This window comes from Dama dama, chromosome 13 (genome assembly GCF_033118175.1).
Source record: "Dama dama isolate Ldn47 chromosome 13, ASM3311817v1, whole genome shotgun sequence".
NCBI lineage: Eukaryota > Metazoa > Chordata > Mammalia > Artiodactyla > Cervidae > Dama > Dama dama.
This window is the reverse complement of record NC_083693.1, coordinates 63,902,130-63,921,515: the sequence shown is the minus strand read 5'-3', so window position 1 is coordinate 63,921,515 and position 19,386 is coordinate 63,902,130. Positions and strand designations below refer to the sequence as shown.

At 46.7% G+C, this 19,386-nt stretch overlaps 1 protein-coding gene across 2 annotated transcripts in view; it reads left to right on the top strand.

Moving 5' to 3' along the window:
• FBLN5 (fibulin 5) overlaps nucleotides 1-19,386 on the top strand; it is an 87,624-nt gene that overhangs the window by 46,869 nt on the left and 21,369 nt on the right. For both annotated transcript variants that reach the window (XM_061159308.1, XM_061159307.1), the window contains exons 5-7: nucleotides 10,137-10,259; nucleotides 14,612-14,728; nucleotides 18,788-18,907. In XM_061159308.1, coding sequence (XP_061015291.1) covers nucleotides 10,137-10,259; nucleotides 14,612-14,728; nucleotides 18,788-18,907 — 360 coding nt within the window. The remainder of the gene's footprint in view (nucleotides 1-10,136; nucleotides 10,260-14,611; nucleotides 14,729-18,787; nucleotides 18,908-19,386) is intronic.

Here is a 19,386-nt window from a genome sequence, read left to right as displayed (position 1 = left end):
GGTCTTTCCCAGTGAGTCAGCTCTTTGCATCAGCTGACCAAATTATTGGAATTTCTGCATCAGTCCTTCCAATGAGTGTTCAGGGTTGATTTCCTTTGGGATTGACTGGTTTGATCTCCTTGAAGTCCAAGGGACTCTCAAGAGTCTTCTCCAGCACCAGAATTTGAAAGTAGACACTTTCAAATCAGCCCTCGGCGAAGACTGAACAGGGGTGAGGACCCATCTCAGGCAGAGGCCTGAGGTCTGCTGGGCAAGGGCAGTCCCCAGATGTCCTCCGTCTGCTTAGGACACAAATGTGAATAAGACTCACGTTTTGTTTTCAAGAAACTCACAGTTTAGTGGAAGGAGATGGAGCCCTGCACAGCTAATTATGTAATACTGCGTGAGATGCTGTAAAACCTGATGTGCTTAATTAGCACATCTGGGGATAAAAGTAGGCTAGGTGTGCTCTAGCATATCACATCACATCTTGTGCTTTGCCGAGATGTAAAAAGAAAGCTGTGAGGTTTCTAAGGAGGGGATGTATGGTGTTGAGTAGTAGGGGCCACACATTCCGTGTCTTAGATGGTTCTGGAGGTTGTGTTTCACTTGCTTTCAGGGGGAGAGGCTGGAGGCCAGCAGACTAGTATGGAGTTATTCCAGTCATTCAGAGAAAAGACAGTGAGGCCTTGGAATTTTAGGGTGTAAGGGATGGTAAGAAAGAATTTGCAAGATTTCCAGAAGAACTGTATGAGAGTCGTGGGTGGGGGAAAGGATTTAAGGAAGTCTGAGCTTTTAAGCCTAGGGTTCTGCAAAACAGAGAGGAGGGTGTGGGGATCAGGGACAAGGAGATCCCAGCCTGGGGCACTGTGGATGACGTGGAGCTGAGGGTGTGGGGGAGGAATAGCTCAGAGGAAACTGGGGGATGGAGCCTATGGGAGATGCGGTGGAGATGACACAGTTTAAGAGCTAAAGTATTTATAGACTGTGTTCCTGAACAAGGGATAGTCTGCACTGAAGGAAAAACCCTGTCTTTTCTCTGAATTGGAATCTTTTGCACTTTTTGTCATCACTTTGGGGGCAGTATTTCTAAGAACTTAGTTAAGATTCAGGGAACTGAGTTAACTCTTAGGAAATCAAAACACCACCAGGAAATTGAAAGGAGGAAAACCTATTGTAGGTACACAGTGCTCACAACCACTGTAGGTGGATGTGAGTAATAGCTGTTGTTTGGACCCCCAGGAAAGCATTTTTAGACTGTGGTTTTGATTGTGTTGAGAACTTCTTGAATAAGGCTCTAAAAATCACAATACTGTTATAACTAACAGGTTTGATCTTAGAGAAGAATCTGGCTAGGGATTGCCAGTTTGATTTTTGAACATTTAATTCCCTCCCAGACTCTTTTGAACAGCTTCTTAAACTCTGAGCAGGTTGCGTGGATACAGAACCAAACACCACTCTCAATAATCCAGCACCTTGCCTCGTGGAGTGAGGTCCTGGAGCCAGCAGCATTGGCATCACCTGGGAGCTTATTAGAAATGCAGAGTCGACCAAATTGGAGCCTGCATTTCAACAAGATCCTCACTGATTCATGTGCACATTAAAATTTAAGAAGTTTTAGTCTGGCATGGCAAACTCCAGATATGGTTTTACACTGGAATCATTTAGGTCACTTTAAGCAGTTTTTCAAGCCTCCACCCCAGACTTTCTGTGTTAGCCTGGCAATTCTCCTGGGCAGCTAGGTTTGCGAACCACTGACTTGTATAGTTGCAAAAATCCTTCTCAGTTGATGGACAAATGGCAAGAATTTTGGCAAATGGAAATCTAGTTTGAGCTCCACGTTTGTTTGCTTTATAATCACAATAACAGCTAAAGTCTCGTGCCCTTTTGAAAAATACCATTGTCTACGTTGTCAATAAGCAGCCTTGTCCCCTTACTCTCAGGACAACTTTTTTTTTTTTTTTTTTTGTCTAGTAAAATAAATTTATTCACATTATTTGGTATAATGTGCTCCCAAGCATGCAATATTTTTCATTGCTGTAATTTATAATTTTTTTAAATCCTCAGGAAGTTAATGATTTGGGGAATACCTAAATTCTTAGAGAACGTATATCTGAAGAATGCTAATGATAATGTTAGCATAAAGAATCTTACAGTATATTTCTACAAAATACTTTAAAGTCATTATTAATAAATACATTAAGTAATTAACTCTGCAGTGAAGAGACCTCTCAGAACTATTGGTGCATGATACTCAAGAAGGAACATATGAAAAAAAAAAAAAAGAAGGAACATATGTGTCCCTCCCTCACTCCCACCCCCACATCTGAACCTGTAGTGATCATTCACACGTTGTCAAAACTTGAATGAGATTAGCCAGTTCACTGCTCAGTTTGAGAGCAGCTAAAGTCAGCTGATGTTTACCAAGCACTCTGGTTGAAAAAAATTAGCCAAGAACCAAACAATGTGATCCCCATTAGTTGCATAGTTTGTTCCTGTAGAAGGTCAGAGCTAGAAGGGCCTTTCAGAGCTCTCCTCCAAGCTCTTGCGTTATGGATAGAAAAATAGAATCCATGGAGAAGTTGGAGGCTGCAGCCCAGCTGGTTTCATCCGAGAGGATTTTTTGTTGTTTGGAAAATGGACCACATATTTGTTGCTTAATTAGAGGCACGAAATGAGCAGGCTTTGTGCTCTAAGCTTAATATCAAGCATTGGGAAAAGTGCTATAAACATAGAAAGAGCTGGCTTCTGACGACTGCCCCAGACCCATAAGACACATGGAATGCAGATGTCCTGGGAATTCAACAAGAGAGTTCTCAAACGCTGAGATCTTTAATTAAGCAGGTGTTTGGGAAGTCGGTCCTGTGTAGCTTCCAGCCTTGGCTGAGCTCGTCTCGCTGAAAAATGGCCCCGATCCAGCCCAGCAGCAGGACTGAAATTGGCTTCAATTGGAGGCGTTGGAATGTGCCATTTTTATTTTCTTCTTTCTTATCAAGCCCCATTAGCTTGAGCAAGGAAGGAACAAAAACGGGCTGGGAAAACATGTTGTTTCACTGGGTAAAAATTTACTACCAAGGAAATGATTTGGCCGTGTCCAAAAAAGGACTCGTGGAGGCCTTTGGAAAGGTGCAGTCTTCCAAAGGCTTTGGACACTTTCTCCCAGTGTCACCCACTGAGAATGTTTCCCTTTGGCTGATGGCCATTCTCACACAAGAGCCGAGACGCTCAGCCGAGGGTGTGTCCACAGGCTCACAAAGTCAGCCCTGCCTTAATCACAGTATTGGAGAGGAGAAAACACAGGAAGAGGGAAGAATCATGGTGTTAAGGTATTTGGCTGTGGACTTCAGCAAGACACACGCACCCTTAGGCTTTCGGACATCCTCAGTTACAGAATCATGGACGATTGGCGACTGTGGTTGATTGAACCACAAGCTAACTGTCTCACAGCCCACTGAGTGCTGTCATCATCGTGTCTTCTGAATCCCAGGACAAAGCCTGCGGCTGGCAGAAACCAAGCTTCCCCCATCTTTCACAACTCTTAGAAACAGCCGCTCTCTAAAGAAGGAAACTAAAACTTCCCAAGTACTTCCTGTGCGCCAGGAAGTGGCAATGGCACCTGCAAACACAATTATTTGTGAACTCTCCTAGCAGCTGAGGAGGCAGGCTGTTGCGGCGCTGTTTTACAGAGCATCTGAGCATCCCTCAGATTAATCAACTTGTCGGTAATATTCAGTTCTTAAGTGCAAGAACTGGATTCACACCCAGCTCTGCCTGCCCTCAACATTCTTTTCTTTTTTAACCCAGAAGCCCTTTCTGGGGAGGTCTCAGACCTTTGGTCTCTTTTTCCTCTTAAGCTTTGGTACAGGCAGCATGACAGGAAATCTTTTCCCTGTGGGCATGGGGGAACCGTTAGTTTTTGTTTGGGTTTGCTTTGTTTTACGGTTTTTAAGGGACATTTATTTCAATGAGAATTTGTGTTGTGAGAACAGGTTAACTATTTTCCCTTGAACTTTTAGGAATAAATGCTGAAATGTAAATGCATGTGGGTATATAATATGGACATTCAAATATAATAAATACCTGGCTTATGTATGCATATTATTTGTATTCAAACATGTTTATGCATGGGCTTCCCTGGTGGCTCAGATAGTAAAGAATCTGCCTGCAATACAGGAGACACAGGTTTGATCCCTGGGTCGGGAAGATCCCCTGGAGGAGGAAATGGCAACCCACTCCAGTATTCTTGCCTGGAGAACCCCATGGACAGAGAAGCCTGGTGGGCTACAGTCCATGGAGCTGCAAAAAGTTGGACACAACTGAGCAACTAAGCACGGATACGTTTATGCATATTTATAGGGGGATGTTGTCCGTTTTACCTGCCTGTAGAGATTTTTATATAATAAACTGTGAGTTAACCCTGAGATTATGCTTGGAACCATTAGTTTTATAGGGAATGGGAAAGTGGGTTGTATGCTGAGAACTCACTCACTCCCAGGGAAGGCCGTATAAGAGGCATAAAGCAACAACATGATAGTCACTATGCCCTTTGAGAACTCCATCTGACAAGAGGGGGAGGGGACCTGTCTATTGCTACTTGCTTCTATCACAGACTCCTGCTCCAAGGGCTAAGCCTTCCAGCAGCTTTGCAGACTGTGGCCTTTTCCCATGCTGTCCCTTGGGTCAGCTTGGAAGATTCTAATTTTACATTTTTTATTGAAGTATAGTTGATCTACAGTGTTGTGCCAATCTCTGCTATACTGCCAAGTGACTCAGCTATGCACATATAGACATTCTTTATTAATGTCCTTTTCTGTTATGGTTTATCACGGGATATTGGGCATAGTTTCCTGTGATGTAGAGTAGAACCTTGTTGTTCATCCATTCTATATATAATAGTTTACATCTGCTAACCCCAACCTCCCACTCCATCACTCCCCCATTTCCCATCCGCCTTGGCAACCACCAGTCTGTTCTCTATGTCCTTGATTTTCTTTTTATTTCATAGATAAGATCATTTGTGTCATAATTTAGATTCCACACATAAGTGATATCATATGGTATTTGTCTTTCTCTTTCTGAACTTACTTTGCTTAGTATTAAATATGATAATCTTTAGGTCCATCCATGTTACTGCAAATGGCATTATTTCATTCTTTTTATGGCCAAGTAGTATTCCATTGTATATATGTATCACATCTTCTTTATCCGTTCATCTGTCAGTGGACATTTACATTGTTTCCATGTCTTCGCTATTGTGAAAAGTGCTGCTATGAACTAGGGGTGCATGATCTTTTCAAATTATAGTTTTGTCCAGGTATGTGCTGAGGAGTGAGATTGCTGGATTATATAGTAATCCTAATTTTAGTTTTCTGAGGAACTCCGCACTGTTTTCCATAATGACTTCACCAACTTACATTCCCACCAGCAGTGTAGGAGGGTTCCTTTTTTTCCACACCCTCTCCAGCATTTATTTGTAGGCTTTTTAGTGATGGCCATTCTGATTGGTATGAGGTGGTACCTCATTGCAGTTTTAATTTTCATTTCTCTAATAATTGTGATGTTGACCATCTCTTCATGTGCCTAATGGCCACTTGTATGTTCTCTTCAGAGAAATGTTTATTAAGGTCTCAGCCTGGAAGATTCTGTTCCTTTTGTTGTCCTGGTTTGTTGGGCAGATGTATTCTGATGTCTTGAGGCCAGTTTCTCCATCTGGTGCCCCTGTGAGATCTTTCTGCCTTAGTGCATCAGCTGGGAACATGGGACACAGCTATGGATGCGACCTCCTGAATGAGTATGTCTGACATGTGGGCCTCTGTACCAAGGCTGGGAGCTTACTTCTGCCTCCTGGAAGTGGGTCAAGGAGATGAGGTTGACTGCTTTGAGAACTTTTCTAAGTGAGTAAGTTTTGTTTGAGATTGCTATACTTTTAAAATCATTTTTATGTGCATTTATTTGGGGGCTTCCTAGGTGCTACTAGTGGTAAAGAACCTGTCTGCCAATGCAGGAGGCGTAAGTGACACGGGTTCAAATCCTGGGTCAGGAAGGTCCCCTGGAGGAGGGCATGGCAACCCACTCCAGTGTCCTTGCCTTTAGAATCCCATGGACAGAGGATCCTGGCGGGGGCAGGGGGTGGGCTATGGACGATAGGGTCGCAAAGAATCAGACACGGCTGAAGTGACTTAACATGCATGCACGTGTATTTATTTATTTTATTATTTATTGGGTGCCAGGTCTTAGTTGCGACATGGAGTCGCATCTTCAGTCTTTGCTGAGGCATAAAATTTTCTTTTTAGTTGCCGCATGTGAGATCTTTTAGTCGTGGCATGTGGATTCTTAGCTGCAGCATGCGGGATCTAGTTTCCTGGCTAGGGATCGAACCCGGGCCCCCTATATTGGGAGTGCAGAGTCTTAGCCACTGGACCATCAGGGAAGTCCCGAGAATGCTGTAAGTGAAGGCCACCCTGGGGAGGTCTGCAGGAAAGGGCGACAGCTCAGAGCTGCACCAGGCAGCAGGGCTGTGCTCCTCAACATGGAGAATGATTTCTTCCTGGGCGGGTGCAGTGCTGGGCTGTGATCTGGTTCTGGAGGTGTCAGGGAGCTCTGTCCTCCAACTACCAGGGTCCTGGTTGCCTGGACAGCAGGTAGATGTCGTTCTGGTGGAGGAGAGATGAACCACAGCTGCTGTGCTGGAGTCCTTGAAGGGCCCAGACAGCTGCCCAGGGCTACAGCCCCAGGAGAGACACTGTGGGGGTCACATGGTTGGAGGGACTGTGCTCCCCACTGGCTCTCTCAGCAGCCTGGAGATTTGGGAGGGGACACACACACACACACACACACACACAGAGCCAGAGTAGAACACAAAGAATTAATAGATGAGTGAGGGCATGAATGATTGAATGAACCCAGCATCCTCTTCTCTTGAGGGACGATTCCTAAACATTACACAGAAAAGGAAAGGAGTAACCAGCACAATTTGCATCCGAGATTAATGGCACTTACTTAGGTTGTCCTAACTTGTACTTTTCCACTGGTGCAGAAAAGGCCGCTTTGCCAAAGAATGTCCTTGGGAGTGGTTCGACGTATTTTTTCCTTTCTGTTATTTAAGTCAAAGGTATTTAATGTAAGCTATTCAGCTGTGAGCTGGAATGTGTGATGAGTCTTTTCACCTCGTGCGGAACCCAAGGCATGAACGTTCTCAGTTTCAGCCCCTCAGGTGTGCAAGCTGATGGGGGTTTTTGGTGGGGGTGGTTGTTTTTAAAGTCTACACACTTGTCAGCAAGTTGGCTGGAAAAACTTGTCTGGGGACTCAGAGGCCTTAATGTGTGTTGCCCATGTGTTCATTGATTCATTCATTAAACATTTACTATGGACCCAAGGTGGGGACTTTCCAGGTGGCTTAAGTGGTAAAGAACCCTCCTGCCAAGGCAGGAGATGCAAGCAGGAGACATGGGTTCCATCCTGTGGGAAGATCCCTCTGAGAAGGAAGATCCCCTGGAGGGAAGATCCCTTGGAGGAGGAAATGGCAACCCACTCCAGTATTCTTGCCTGGAAAACCAGTGGACAAGAGGAGCCTGGTGGGCTACAGTCTGTGGGGTCACAAAGAATCAGACATGATTTAACACATGCATGGACTCAAGTTAAACCAGGTATATTTTGAGGATATAAAGATGGGACATATTTCCTCCAGAGACTCCCAGACTTATTGAGTTCTCAGAACATATTTAGATTGACCATCCATTCAACGTCAATCAATTGACAATGAATTCAACCCGTTCAGGTCATCCAATCAGTCAATTCAAGTAGTTTTTTGAATGTCCATCAACAGATATGCAGTATAACTGAGTTAGTTCTTTATCTGAGTAAAAATGGTGGATTTAAAAAAAAATAAACCTTAGAGATTTTGTTTCTGGATGATTTGGATAGTTTGCACGTGCCTACACATTGAGGCCTCCCACGCTCTTCTGAGCCCAGTCTGGGCCTATCCCAGTTTGGTGGCTCTCTGTCAGGCTAGTGGGGGCATGTTGTCTCCATGCAAGTTACACAAGCACAGAGCCCTGGGAACTTGCTGTCATCAGGGCTTCTGACTGCTCTGCTGTTCCTTCAGCCTCCATTCCCCTCGAAGCAGGATAAAGAGCACACATTCCTAAGGCAGTGTTGTTCCCAGGGTACAATTGTCATCCATCACTTCCCGCCGGAAAAATGTAAATATGTGCTGGCCGATAGTGGCATTATTTATTATCCTGGGCTTCGATACCGATTTGAGCAGGAGCGGCTGCCGGCCAAGCATTATTTGCTGGTTCCCCTGGGAGCCTCTGCTGGGTGGGCAGAGCTGGGGCTGGAGGTGATGCCCAGGGCAAAGGCAGGAACTCTTGCAGCTGAGAAGGCCCTGGGTCTTTGCCATTAAGGCTCTACATCATTGGGGCGCAGCAGAGGTGGCTGCCACCCTGGAAGTAGGTTCTTGGAGGTTGTCCATGTTGAGAAGGCTGGAGCCTAGTTCCATGGGATGTCCAGACTTTGGTCATTGGGGCTGGGGTGGGAACTGACAAGCATCCTTGGTGTTGACTGATGAGGCACATGGTGGTGGATTGTGGTTGGTGGTGTCTTTAGACCCAGGAGACCATCACTTACCTGGCTGAATATTTGTTTCACTGGATCAGTTGTGCTCATTTCCTGAGTGCACACCTGTGCTACTGATGGAGCTAACACTTTGGAATCCTCGGGGCCCCCAGCACTGCCCTCCTGCCCCCAGTCTGCCGTCTACAATGTCAAGAGGCAGACAATTTTCCAGGTGGGGCAGGAAAAGGCAGCAAAAGCTCAACCCTGTCTCCTCTGCTTCACCTGCCGGGGCCCGGCAGCCTGAGCCCTGTCATCTCTGCGCAGAGGGGGCTGTGGGGCAGGGAGGCCTGAACTTTTCTCTGGCCTTGATGCTATAGCATGTTCAGCACTATTTTCCCATCTGTGAAATGGGAATCACCAGCCCACTGCATGGGGCGACTGTGAGAGGAGAATGAGGAATCGGGCGCACTGCTCAGTCTCCGGGAAGTGCAGCTTTTAATGCTACTGGGTTGGCCAAAATGTTTGTTTGGGTTTTTCGGAAGCTGTTATAGCAAAACCCTAACAAACTTTTTCTCAACTTGATATTTCTGATGGTGTGATGGTCCATTCTGGAGGGGTAGGGTGTAGATGAGCAAACCCTGATGAGAGGGCAGAAGGCAGGAGCCCTACTAAGGATGAAGGCAGGTGAGGGTGGGAGTAAAGAGGAGAGGCAGGGCCAGGCCAGATGAGTTAAGGGCGCTGGGTGAATCCCTGTGGAGTTTTGTCAAAGTGAGGGTGTGGTGTCAGGAGCACCCATTACAGGACTCCCTAAGGTGCAGTGTGGGGAGAAAAGAAAGTAGGATTCGTTTCAGCGGAAACAGTTTTGAGTACTGTGTACACCACATGAGAAAAGGGGCCATAATACAGCTTGGTCTCCACGCTTTGACGGTTCCAATGAAGAAGAAGAGACTGACTTGGACACAAGTACCTGCCCGGCAGCAGACAGGTGGGCATGTGTACCAACAGCGTGGGGAAACGCAATCTGAGCAGAGGGCAGCAGGAGGTGAGCCCCAGAGCTCTGGGGTGGAGGAGGGAAGGCTGGAGGGCTCCTAGAAGCTTCCTGAAGGAGCAGTGGCCCTAACGTAAAAGATTTTCATGCATGGATGCAGTCAAGTGACTTGCAAGCTTCCGCTAGCGAGGGATGTTTCTCTTCCTCCCGTTATTGTTCTCAGAGGTGTTTATCATGGCTCTGTGCACCCAGAAGGTACCAACAGACCTGTTTATATGTGAATGGATAAGCCTAATACAAAATACATTTCTAAGTCAAGTAATGGTTGTTATCAAGGTGAACCTGCTCTCAGAGAATGTTGGACAGGATGGCAAAACAGTGCTTAAGGATATTTTCTTTTTGGCCATTTCCCTTGTAGATTTCCAGGGAGCAGATTGGCTCTGCCCTCTCCAGAAAGGCCAGGGTCTCCTAGTGGTACCTATTAGGAAGGTGATGTAACCCAGGGACATAATCAACTGCCCCCCAGCCAGACAAGCAAGCAGCTAGCACCTCTGGTGGCTCCAGGGCTCTAAACAGATATAGGTGACATTCTTTGGAATATGTCGTGTTACAGATGTGGATGAGTGTGCAACGGATTCCCACCAGTGCAACCCTACCCAGATTTGCATCAACACCGAAGGAGGCTACACCTGTTCCTGCACGGATGGCTACTGGCTACTCGAAGGCCAGTGCTTAGGTAATACAGACACTCTTGAAAGTGAATGATTGCCTCAGGGTATTGTGAATTGTGGTCACGGCTGGGTGGTCTAAGGGCAATGTGCTTTTCTTTGGGGTTGGGGGTGGCAGAAGACTGTTGAGCTTACATGGAGCACCACCCTTTAAGATCACTTGTCACCATCACCACATCACGGCATGTCATCACCAGAGATTTTTTTTTCCCCCACCTGCTTATTTTTGGGCTTCTCTGATTGCTCAGTTGGTAAAGATCTGCCTGCAATGCAGGAGACTCTGGTTTGATTCCTGGGTCAGGAAGATCTATTGGAGAAGGGATAGGCTACCCACTCCAGTATTCTTGGATCTACCCAATCCAGTATTCCCTCATGGCTCAGCTGGTCAAAAATCTGCCTGCAATGCAGGAGACCTGGGTTTGATCCCTGGCTTGGGAAGGTCCCCTAGAGAAGGGAATGGCTACCCACTCCAGTATTCTGGCCTGTATAATCCATGGTGTTGCAAAGAGTCGAACATGACTGAGCCACTTTCACTCTCTCTTATTTTTATTATGACAGTGATGGTGGTTTACTCACTAAGTTGTGTCTCTTGCAACCTGATGGACCATGGCCTTCTAGGTTCCTCTGTTCATGGGATTTCCCAGGCAAGAATATTGGAGTGGGTTGCCATTTCCTTCTCCAGGGGATCTTCCCAACCCACAGATGGAATCTGCATCTCCTGCATTGCGGGTAGATTCTTTATCACTGAACCACCAAAACATGTTTTTGTCCAGTGCCAAATGTAGACAAGATTACGGCAGCCTGGCTCCCTGCTGTTGACAACTGGGATCGATCCATCATGGCTGCAGCCTCTTACCCTGCTTTTCGGGCCCTGAACCTTGCTGTCTTCCTCCCTTTCACTGTCCTGTTTATATAGAGTCCAATAAAGACTCTGCCAGGATAGGAAGGTGCTTTTCAGGCCTTCGTCACTGCCTCTCCATCATCAGAATTTTTTAATGTAACTTAAATGTTCATATTTGGTTTTACCTAGACCTTCTTTCTGCCTTTGGAAATTTATAACAGAGGCAGGAAGTGATAGAGGTGAGGGTTATTCTGTCTCTAATTAGCTGCTGCTGCTGCTAAGTCACTTCAGTCATGTCCAACTCTGTGCGACCCCATAGACGGCAGCCCACCAGGCTCCCCCATCCCTGAGATTCTCTAAGAACACTGGAGTGGGTTGCCATTTCCTTCTCCAATTCATGAAAATGAAAAGTGAAAGTGAAGTCGCTCAGTCATGTCTGACTCTTAGCGACCCCATGGGTCCCTAATTAGAAATCCTACCAAAAGAAGGGAATGCTTGCTTTGTCACAGAAATGTCCCAGGTCTCAAATGTGAATCAGGGGATTCAGATCTAACATCATCTCCTTCCAATACCCCACCATAGCCCCCACCCCCCGCCCACCCCTCTAGCTCTGGTCTTTTTTAAGAAGTCAGTCAGCACCTATTGAGAATTTTGTCCCTTGCAGTTGGCATCAGCTGTATGATCCCTCTGTTTATTTTTACTAGAGGGCTATTTTCCTTTCTTCCCCTCTAGTCTTTGGCTTAGCCAAGTGAATGCATTCATAGCAATCTCTAGTTGTCATTTCAATTTCTCTTTCTAGGGTGTGATTTCTTTGCTGTTTTCTTGGAAAAGCCCTTCTAGTTTAAAGTCTCAAGACACTGTTCTGTTGCCTGAAAGTCAGTCCTGGAGGTGCTAAGAAATAAATCCAAACAACATCATGGAAACAAACAGACAAAAAGATTCTTTTTCCTGTTTTCTCTTGATTGAGACTGAGTTGAGGTCTCCTCTAGAGCCCTGCCCAAAGGGGCCTGACCAGCCAGCCTGGACCTCACTTGGTTCTCCTTTCCAGGCACCGAAGAGCTGGCTGCATATGGGCATATGTGAATATGATGATTGCCTTGCATTTTAACCAACCTCAGCTATTATGGAAAATTTGAGGCCACTGATTTGAACATAAGCAGATCAGTGTGAGTTATTTGTATGGGAACTCAATATGTAGCATTTCAGAGCTGGAAGGGATGTTATATATTATGTCACCCACCTTTTATAGAGTTGGAAACTGAGACTCAGAGGAGGAACATGTTGGACAAAGAATTAGTTGGGTCTAAAATCTGTGTTCTGTTTTTCAGTCCAGTTTTTTTTCCCCCACAAGGAGGTGCTAGAGAAGACCAGGTGACCGGGACATGCAGGCCAGATTGCAGAGACCTTGGGGCCAGGAAACCCCTCCCCATCTGAGTGGGGACAGTAACTGGGACATTCCTCTTCCAGGAGGGTTGCTCTTATCCACAGAGCATGAAACTTTAGGAAGGATGCTCCTGAAGGCCTAATGGTGCTGCACACACAGTCTGCTTACACTTGACATCCAAAGTGAGGACCATTCCCCAATATGGCTAAACTTGTGCCTTTTCCTGGCCAAACTCTTCTTTTGCTTTCAAGGTGCAAGTTCCATAGCCATCTACCACCCTTTCTGCATGACTTTGGAGGCGTTGCCTTTGCAGAAAAAGAAGGACTAGGGGATTGCCTTTCCTCCAAGCTACCCCTAAGGCCAAAGATGCCCTCTTTTCCCCCTGCTGCCTCTCTGGGCTTGGGGATGCACCCAACTGCACCCACATAAAAGTCAGGACCAGCAACTGCATAAGTCAGTGTGCTTTCCACGTGGGAGCTGAGTGCCACTCAATAGGCAGTGGGGTGAGCCGAGTTAAAAGTAGCTGCCAGTCAGAGATAAAACAGATTGACAAGGGCAGGGCACAGCTTCTGAGGGGGGCTGAACAATGAGTAATGTGGAGGTGGGGTCCCTTCTGGCAGTTGTTCAGTCATTCAGTCTTGTCCAGTTCTTTGCAACCCTATGGACTGCAGCTCACCAGGCTTTCTTGTCCTTCACTCTCTCCTAGAGTTTGCTCAAACTTATGTCAATTGAGTCAATGCCATCCAACCATCTCATCATCTGTCTCCCCCTTCTCTTCCTGCCCTCAATCTTTCCCAGCATCAGAGTCTTTTCTGATGAGTCAGCTCCTCTCATCAGCATCAAAGTATTGGAGCTTCAGCATCAGTCCTTCCAATGAAGACTATTGCTTTCTGGCAGTAGGTGGTAGAAGCCAGGCACAGAGACAAGTTCTAAGCTGATCTTCAAAACCCTGGATGGACCCTGGTTCCAAAGGAACTGGGATACCAGAGGGGGAACATTTAGGAGGAGTTGAGGATGAAATAGGGACCTGTTATAGCTATAAGTGAGGTGAGAGCTTAGTCCCCACCTGGAGGCTTCATTCAAAACATCCTGTCTTGCAGGAGCAATTTCTCCAGCCCATCAGCCTGGGGTGTTGGAAAGTGCTTTCCCATACTCAGACTCCCCATTGACTGGTACATGTCAGCCTGGCTCTGCTAAAAGGAACCATTCACCCACATAGCTGCTTGCTCAAGAAAGGCTGGTTGTAGTTTGAAAAAGGTGTGTTTATCCAGAGTTTTATGGCCACTCTGCTACAAGGAGGAGATTCAAGGTGAACTCCAGAATCCTTATGCTCCTGGGTTCACAGGTCTCCAGACTGCAGTGCTCCCCACCTTGGCCTAGCCGGTACTCAGTCTTGTTCCCAACAGCCAGACATATTCATTATTTATTATTATTTTTAAAGAAATAATTATTTATTTGGCTGTGTCAGGCCTTAGTTGCATCATGTGGGATCTTTCGTTGAAGCGGGCAGGCCCTCTAGTTGTGGTGAGTGGCGGCTTCTCTAGTTGTGGTATATGCATTGAATTGCCCCATGACATTTGGGATCTTAGTTCCCTAATCAGGGATTAAAGTCGTATCCCCTGCATTATCAAGTAGATTCTTAACCACTGGATCACCAGGGAAGTCCCCATATTCATTATTAGTGGAGCTGGCAAAGAGCCTATAGGAACCAGGCTATGGAATCCTCTTACACTTTAACTTGTCCCTTCCCAGGGCAGTGACATGTTTCTGTAGAATCTGAGAGTGACTGTCAGGGTTGGATTCATCTTAGTGTTAAGTCTTAGATTTAGATGAAATCCTCGAGGTCACCTTGACCAACATTCCTCTCTAAGCAAAAATTTTTTTTTCTGCAACTTTCAAGATAGGTTCAGGTGTTTCACAAGACTGAGACAGGTCATGGAGGATGGTGGGGAGATTGAACCCAGAATCCAGAGGGTTGTCACCCTCCCTGTGGCTTAGTCGGTGCTGTCTTTGTATCAGTTCCCCTTCGCTTCCTTTTGTTATCCTGTTCCAGAAGAGATGGGCAGTAATGATGCTGGGGGTGGCATTGGTGATGGAGAAGAAATATCTTACCTTGCTTGCAATTCTGTTTGCAGACATTGATGAATGTCGTTATGGCTACTGCCAGCAGCTGTGCGCGAATGTTCCCGGATCTTATTCCTGTACATGCAACCCTGGTTTTACCCTCAACGAGGATGGAAGGTCTTGCCAAGGTATGTGATGTGAATGATAACTTGAACACAGTTGAAACCCTAGATGCTGTCTTCTTCAAAGTCTGACAGCTTATGTTGGTGAGAAACACCATTGTTAAAGTGTATTTCCACTCACTGCCTGCTCATGCCATTGCTTACAGAAACCTGAGATCCTCACTGAGCTTATGTGAAACATGTCAGGATGTGCTCTGCGCATTTACTGAGATTAGAACCACATCATCCACCAGCTGGGAGCTTACGATTTCATGGATTTGCTTCTCTTTATGTATCCGCTGTCCACAAGTAGCCTTGCCAACATTTTTGATCAGTCAGAAGCTTTCTCACATGTCCTCTAGCCTGACTGAGTTCAATTCCCGAGGCCCAAAGAGGGATGAAGAGAGAGGGCTTGGATGAAGAGAGAGGGCTTCTGATTCCTGCTGAATTGTGAGATACTCACTTTATGCAAGGGTTTCACAGGCAACTTTAAAAAAAAAAATTTTATTTATTTTACTTTTGGCTGTGCAGGGTCTTCATTGCTGCATGGGCTTTTGCTAGTTCCAGCAAGCAGGAGCTCCTCTCTAGTTGTGGTGCGTGGGCTTCTCATCATGGTGGCCTCTCTTGTTGCAGAGGGCGTGCTCTAGGACTTGGGAGTTTCAGTAATTGTGGCACACGGGCTGAGTTGCTTAGTGCTGTGAGGGATCTTCCTGGGTCAGGGATGGAACCCTTGTCTCCTGCATTGGCAGGCAGATTCTTTACCCTGGAGTCACCAGGGGAAGCCCCACAGGCAACTTCGATGCCTGTCATTATGCCTGTTAGCTTTCCCTTGTCCGTGCTAGGAGGGCCTGTTATTTAGCCAGGAGTCCAGTGGTGCTGGTGGTGGTAACTTCCCTTACAACCCGACATTCCCTGCAGTAACACAATGAAACAAGGGCATTTTCTGACTTTCACATGATGGCATCACATATTGATAAGTAAGAAAAACAAGTTCCAGGCTTATGGCAGTTTCCAGCGGAAGGTATCTTCTGCTCAGGAAGTGAACAGGGGACTTAAGACCCAAGGAATTAGTGCAAGTCCTGCCTGGCCCCCGGCTCCCCACCCCCAGCCTGCAGCCTGGGGCCTCCACTCCCTGGCAGCTGCCCCATCCAGGGTGGAGACAGCGCCAGAGACTCAGAATGAGGTCTTTGTTTGGAGCCCGCCACCAGCTTTTGCAGGATCCATTTCCTTGTCACAGCACTCGAGGTCTGGCTGGCAGGCTCCTGGCCAGCTAGTTGGAGGATATTATGTCTCCATTAGTTTAATCATATCTAAATCATTGAGTAAACAGGAAGGCATCAGCGTTAAAGAGCTGGATCCTGGATTCTTTGTCAGTCTCTCTTCCAAAGCTGGTTCTGCTGATTGTTCCAAGAAGTCTCGACTATGTTCCTCTCGCCAGGAGAGGTCATTTTATTCTGAGAGCAGAGGCTGGCCTGGGAGGTTGAGGGAGCTGATTGCACAGAGGAGCAGGCGCCTGGCTCCTTTGCTGCCGTGATAAGTGGCTGAGTCCAGATGCAGGCTTCTCCGGGCCAGGGCTGGAGGTTCGAGATGCCAGCCCCTCCTAAGGCACGGCCACTCACAGAGAAGCCGAAAGGCCATTGTGTCCCATGGAAACTGTCCTTTGACAAGGAGCAGTTAACATACCTGGCGATGCCAGGTCCAGCAGTGTGATGAAGTGGCAGACACAGCACCCAGGCCTGGACTTGGGCACTCGGCCACTGGGATATTGCATCAGCAGGGCCTGCAGAGACACAGGATGTGACAAACTCCAGCGAGCTTTTGTATTCCTAACACCTCAAGCAAGGAAGACAGCTTTGCCCTCGTCAAAGCATTGTCACATTTGTTCATCTCACGGAGCCCCAACAATAGCCTTGTGAGGTAGACAGGGCAGATGAGGAAATCAGGCTTCAAAGAGGTTAAGCAACTTGGCCAGAGTCTGGCAGCTAGGTGGTGGCAGAAAGGAGCGTAAAGCCCGAGTCCAGTCTTCCTGTCCAGCAGGTTGGAGTGGGGAGCGGGTCTGCTCCCACAGGATTCAGAAGGGCCCTTGGGCGTGTGTGGAGGGCAGGGCTGGCCGGAGAGGGCCGCCAGGGCCCTGGGGGCAGAAGTGCAAGTAGCTGAAAGCTGCGAGAGGGCAGGTCTTGAGCTTGCTCTCCTTGTACATCCAGCCTCTGGCTGGAAGCTGAGGACTTGAGCCCTCCTCCTCGGTGCCGTCCTGCCTGGATAGCCTGGCATCATGACATTTTTCCTGGCCTCCTGGGTGGACAGCCTCTAGACTCCCTTTGCACCGGAGGAGACTGGCATCTCCCTGGACTCGCCCTGTATGGCCATCTATTTTTTTCTGCCCCTCTGAAAGTTTCAAAGATGCCAGGAAGTGGGAGCTATGTGGATATGGGCTTGCCCTCTTCTGTAAGAAAAACTTCTTAAGCCACTTCCCTTTTTATTCTGAAAGCATTCAAATCTCTATTAAGAGTCTGAAGAGGTTTGCCTGGACTTTGAAAGGGATAGAAATTTTCTCAGCTGGCACTTTGGTCATTGTCATATGGAGAAGCAGGGAGAGGAGCTTAAAATGGGTCAGCCAGTGCCATTGTACCAATGGCTCCCTCCTTGCCTCCCCTTCTCTGAGCTGTGCAGAATGAATCCTGTGTATTGTGGAAAGACCCCTGACTCACATCCCATTTTCAACTGTGCCCTTGCTAGCTTGGGGACTTGGGCACATCTCTCAACTTCAAAACCGGGATAAACATCTTTCTTGATGTATAATTGACATAAGATGAACTGCACTGTTAAAGGCACATGATTTCATGCACTTTGACATACATATATCCCCCGAAACCATTGCCAACTCAAGATAGGCACTTCAGTCGTGTCCGACTTTTTGCAACCCTATGGACTGAAGCCTGTCAGGCTCCTCTGTCCCCGGGATTCTCTAGGGAAAAATACTGGAGTGGGTTGCCATGCCCTCCTCCAGGGGATCTTCCAGATCCTGGGATTGAACCCTCATCTCTCATGTCTCCTGCATTGGCAGGTGAATTCTTTACAATTAGTGCCACCTGGGAAGCCCAATGACTATCCTATGACTCCTTAAAGTTTCCTTGTGCCCTTTTGTGGTTCTCTCCTTAACCTACTGAACTTGTAACATGGGTTGATGGTTCTGAGCTCAGGCAATAAGGATTTGGTGAGTACGAGATCCTTCTGTAATAATCAGTGACATTATTTATGTCCATCTATCTTAGTTGGCTCAGGCTGCCATGACAAAATATTATACCATAGACTGTGGTGGCTTAGACAACAGAAATTTACTTTCTCACAGTTGAGGAGGCTGAAAGTCCAATGTGAAGTTACCAGCATGATTGGGTGCTTGGGTGCTTCTTGGCTTGTAGGTGGCCGCCTTCTCCCAGTGTCCTCACACAACAGAAAGAGCAAGAGCAAGAGCTCCAGTGCTTCTTTTCATAAGGGCCCCACCTTTATGAGTTCATTTAACCTTAATTACCTCCCAATGGCCCCATCTCCAAATGTGGGGATTTGGGGCCTTCATCGCATGTGGGGATGCGGGATTCAACATGTGAATTTTGGAAGGGACACAGTTCAGTCCACAGCCATAGTGAATAGTTATTTTTTTGTAAATTATCATGCTTATTTACCCCTTTATCTGAAACTTCAAAGTCAGTGAGGGTGAGGTAAGAGCCAACTGGGGATGGGAAGAAGCAGATGTAGCCTAGAAATTCCTATTGGTGAGCCTTGGAGAGTGGACTTCCTTGCAGGTGTAAACGTGTACATGTCTATACATGTATATGATATGTATACACACCATTTCCACCCTTCCTAACTTGCAACCCCAGAGGGGATGTATAGATGGAGCCCATGGTTCTTCAGTGAACACGCTGGGGTCTGAGCTCTCCATCTGACAGATCTTAGATGGAGATCCTTGGTATCTGTGGATCTGGTCTCCTGATGGTAGTGGATTTTATTGTTGGTGCATTCTTCTGCTGAGTTAATACAAACATTCTCTTGTGGGAATGGTCAGTGATATGCTTTGGTTTTCCACAGATGTGAATGAGTGTGCAACTGAGAATCCCTGCGTGCAAACCTGCGTCAACACCTATGGCTCTTTCATCTGCCGCTGCGACCCAGGATATGAACTTGAGGATGATGGCGTTCATTGCAGTGGTAATGAGCTTGGCTTTGGAGACTTCCACTTGTCCTAGGGGCACTGGGGCAGGGGTTTCTTCACAGGTGTTTCCTCTTGTTTCCCAGGCAGATTTCCAGTTTGGGACATTTTCCAGTGCAGCGGGGTTACAACCACACAAAATAGAGATGAGTCACAACCACACAAAATAAAGATGAGTCACTTCCCAAAGGTGCCATGCAACTAATGTCCCTTGTTATTTGACCCTTAATGCAAAAATCAATGGAGCTAACTTTTAGGATCTGACATGGGGTTGAAGAGGAAGAGGAATTGCCTAATTTTGCATGCTGGTTTGAGTTATCTGTCTTCACCCAGCACTGAGTCAAGTCACGGGAATAGGGCAGATAATACTAATAGAATAATAGCAGGAATAAAAGCGAGTCTCACAGGGTAGGGTTGGGAGGGGGAGAGTTGAATGAATGAGATTATGTATGTAAACTATTAAAATCTCTATAATCAG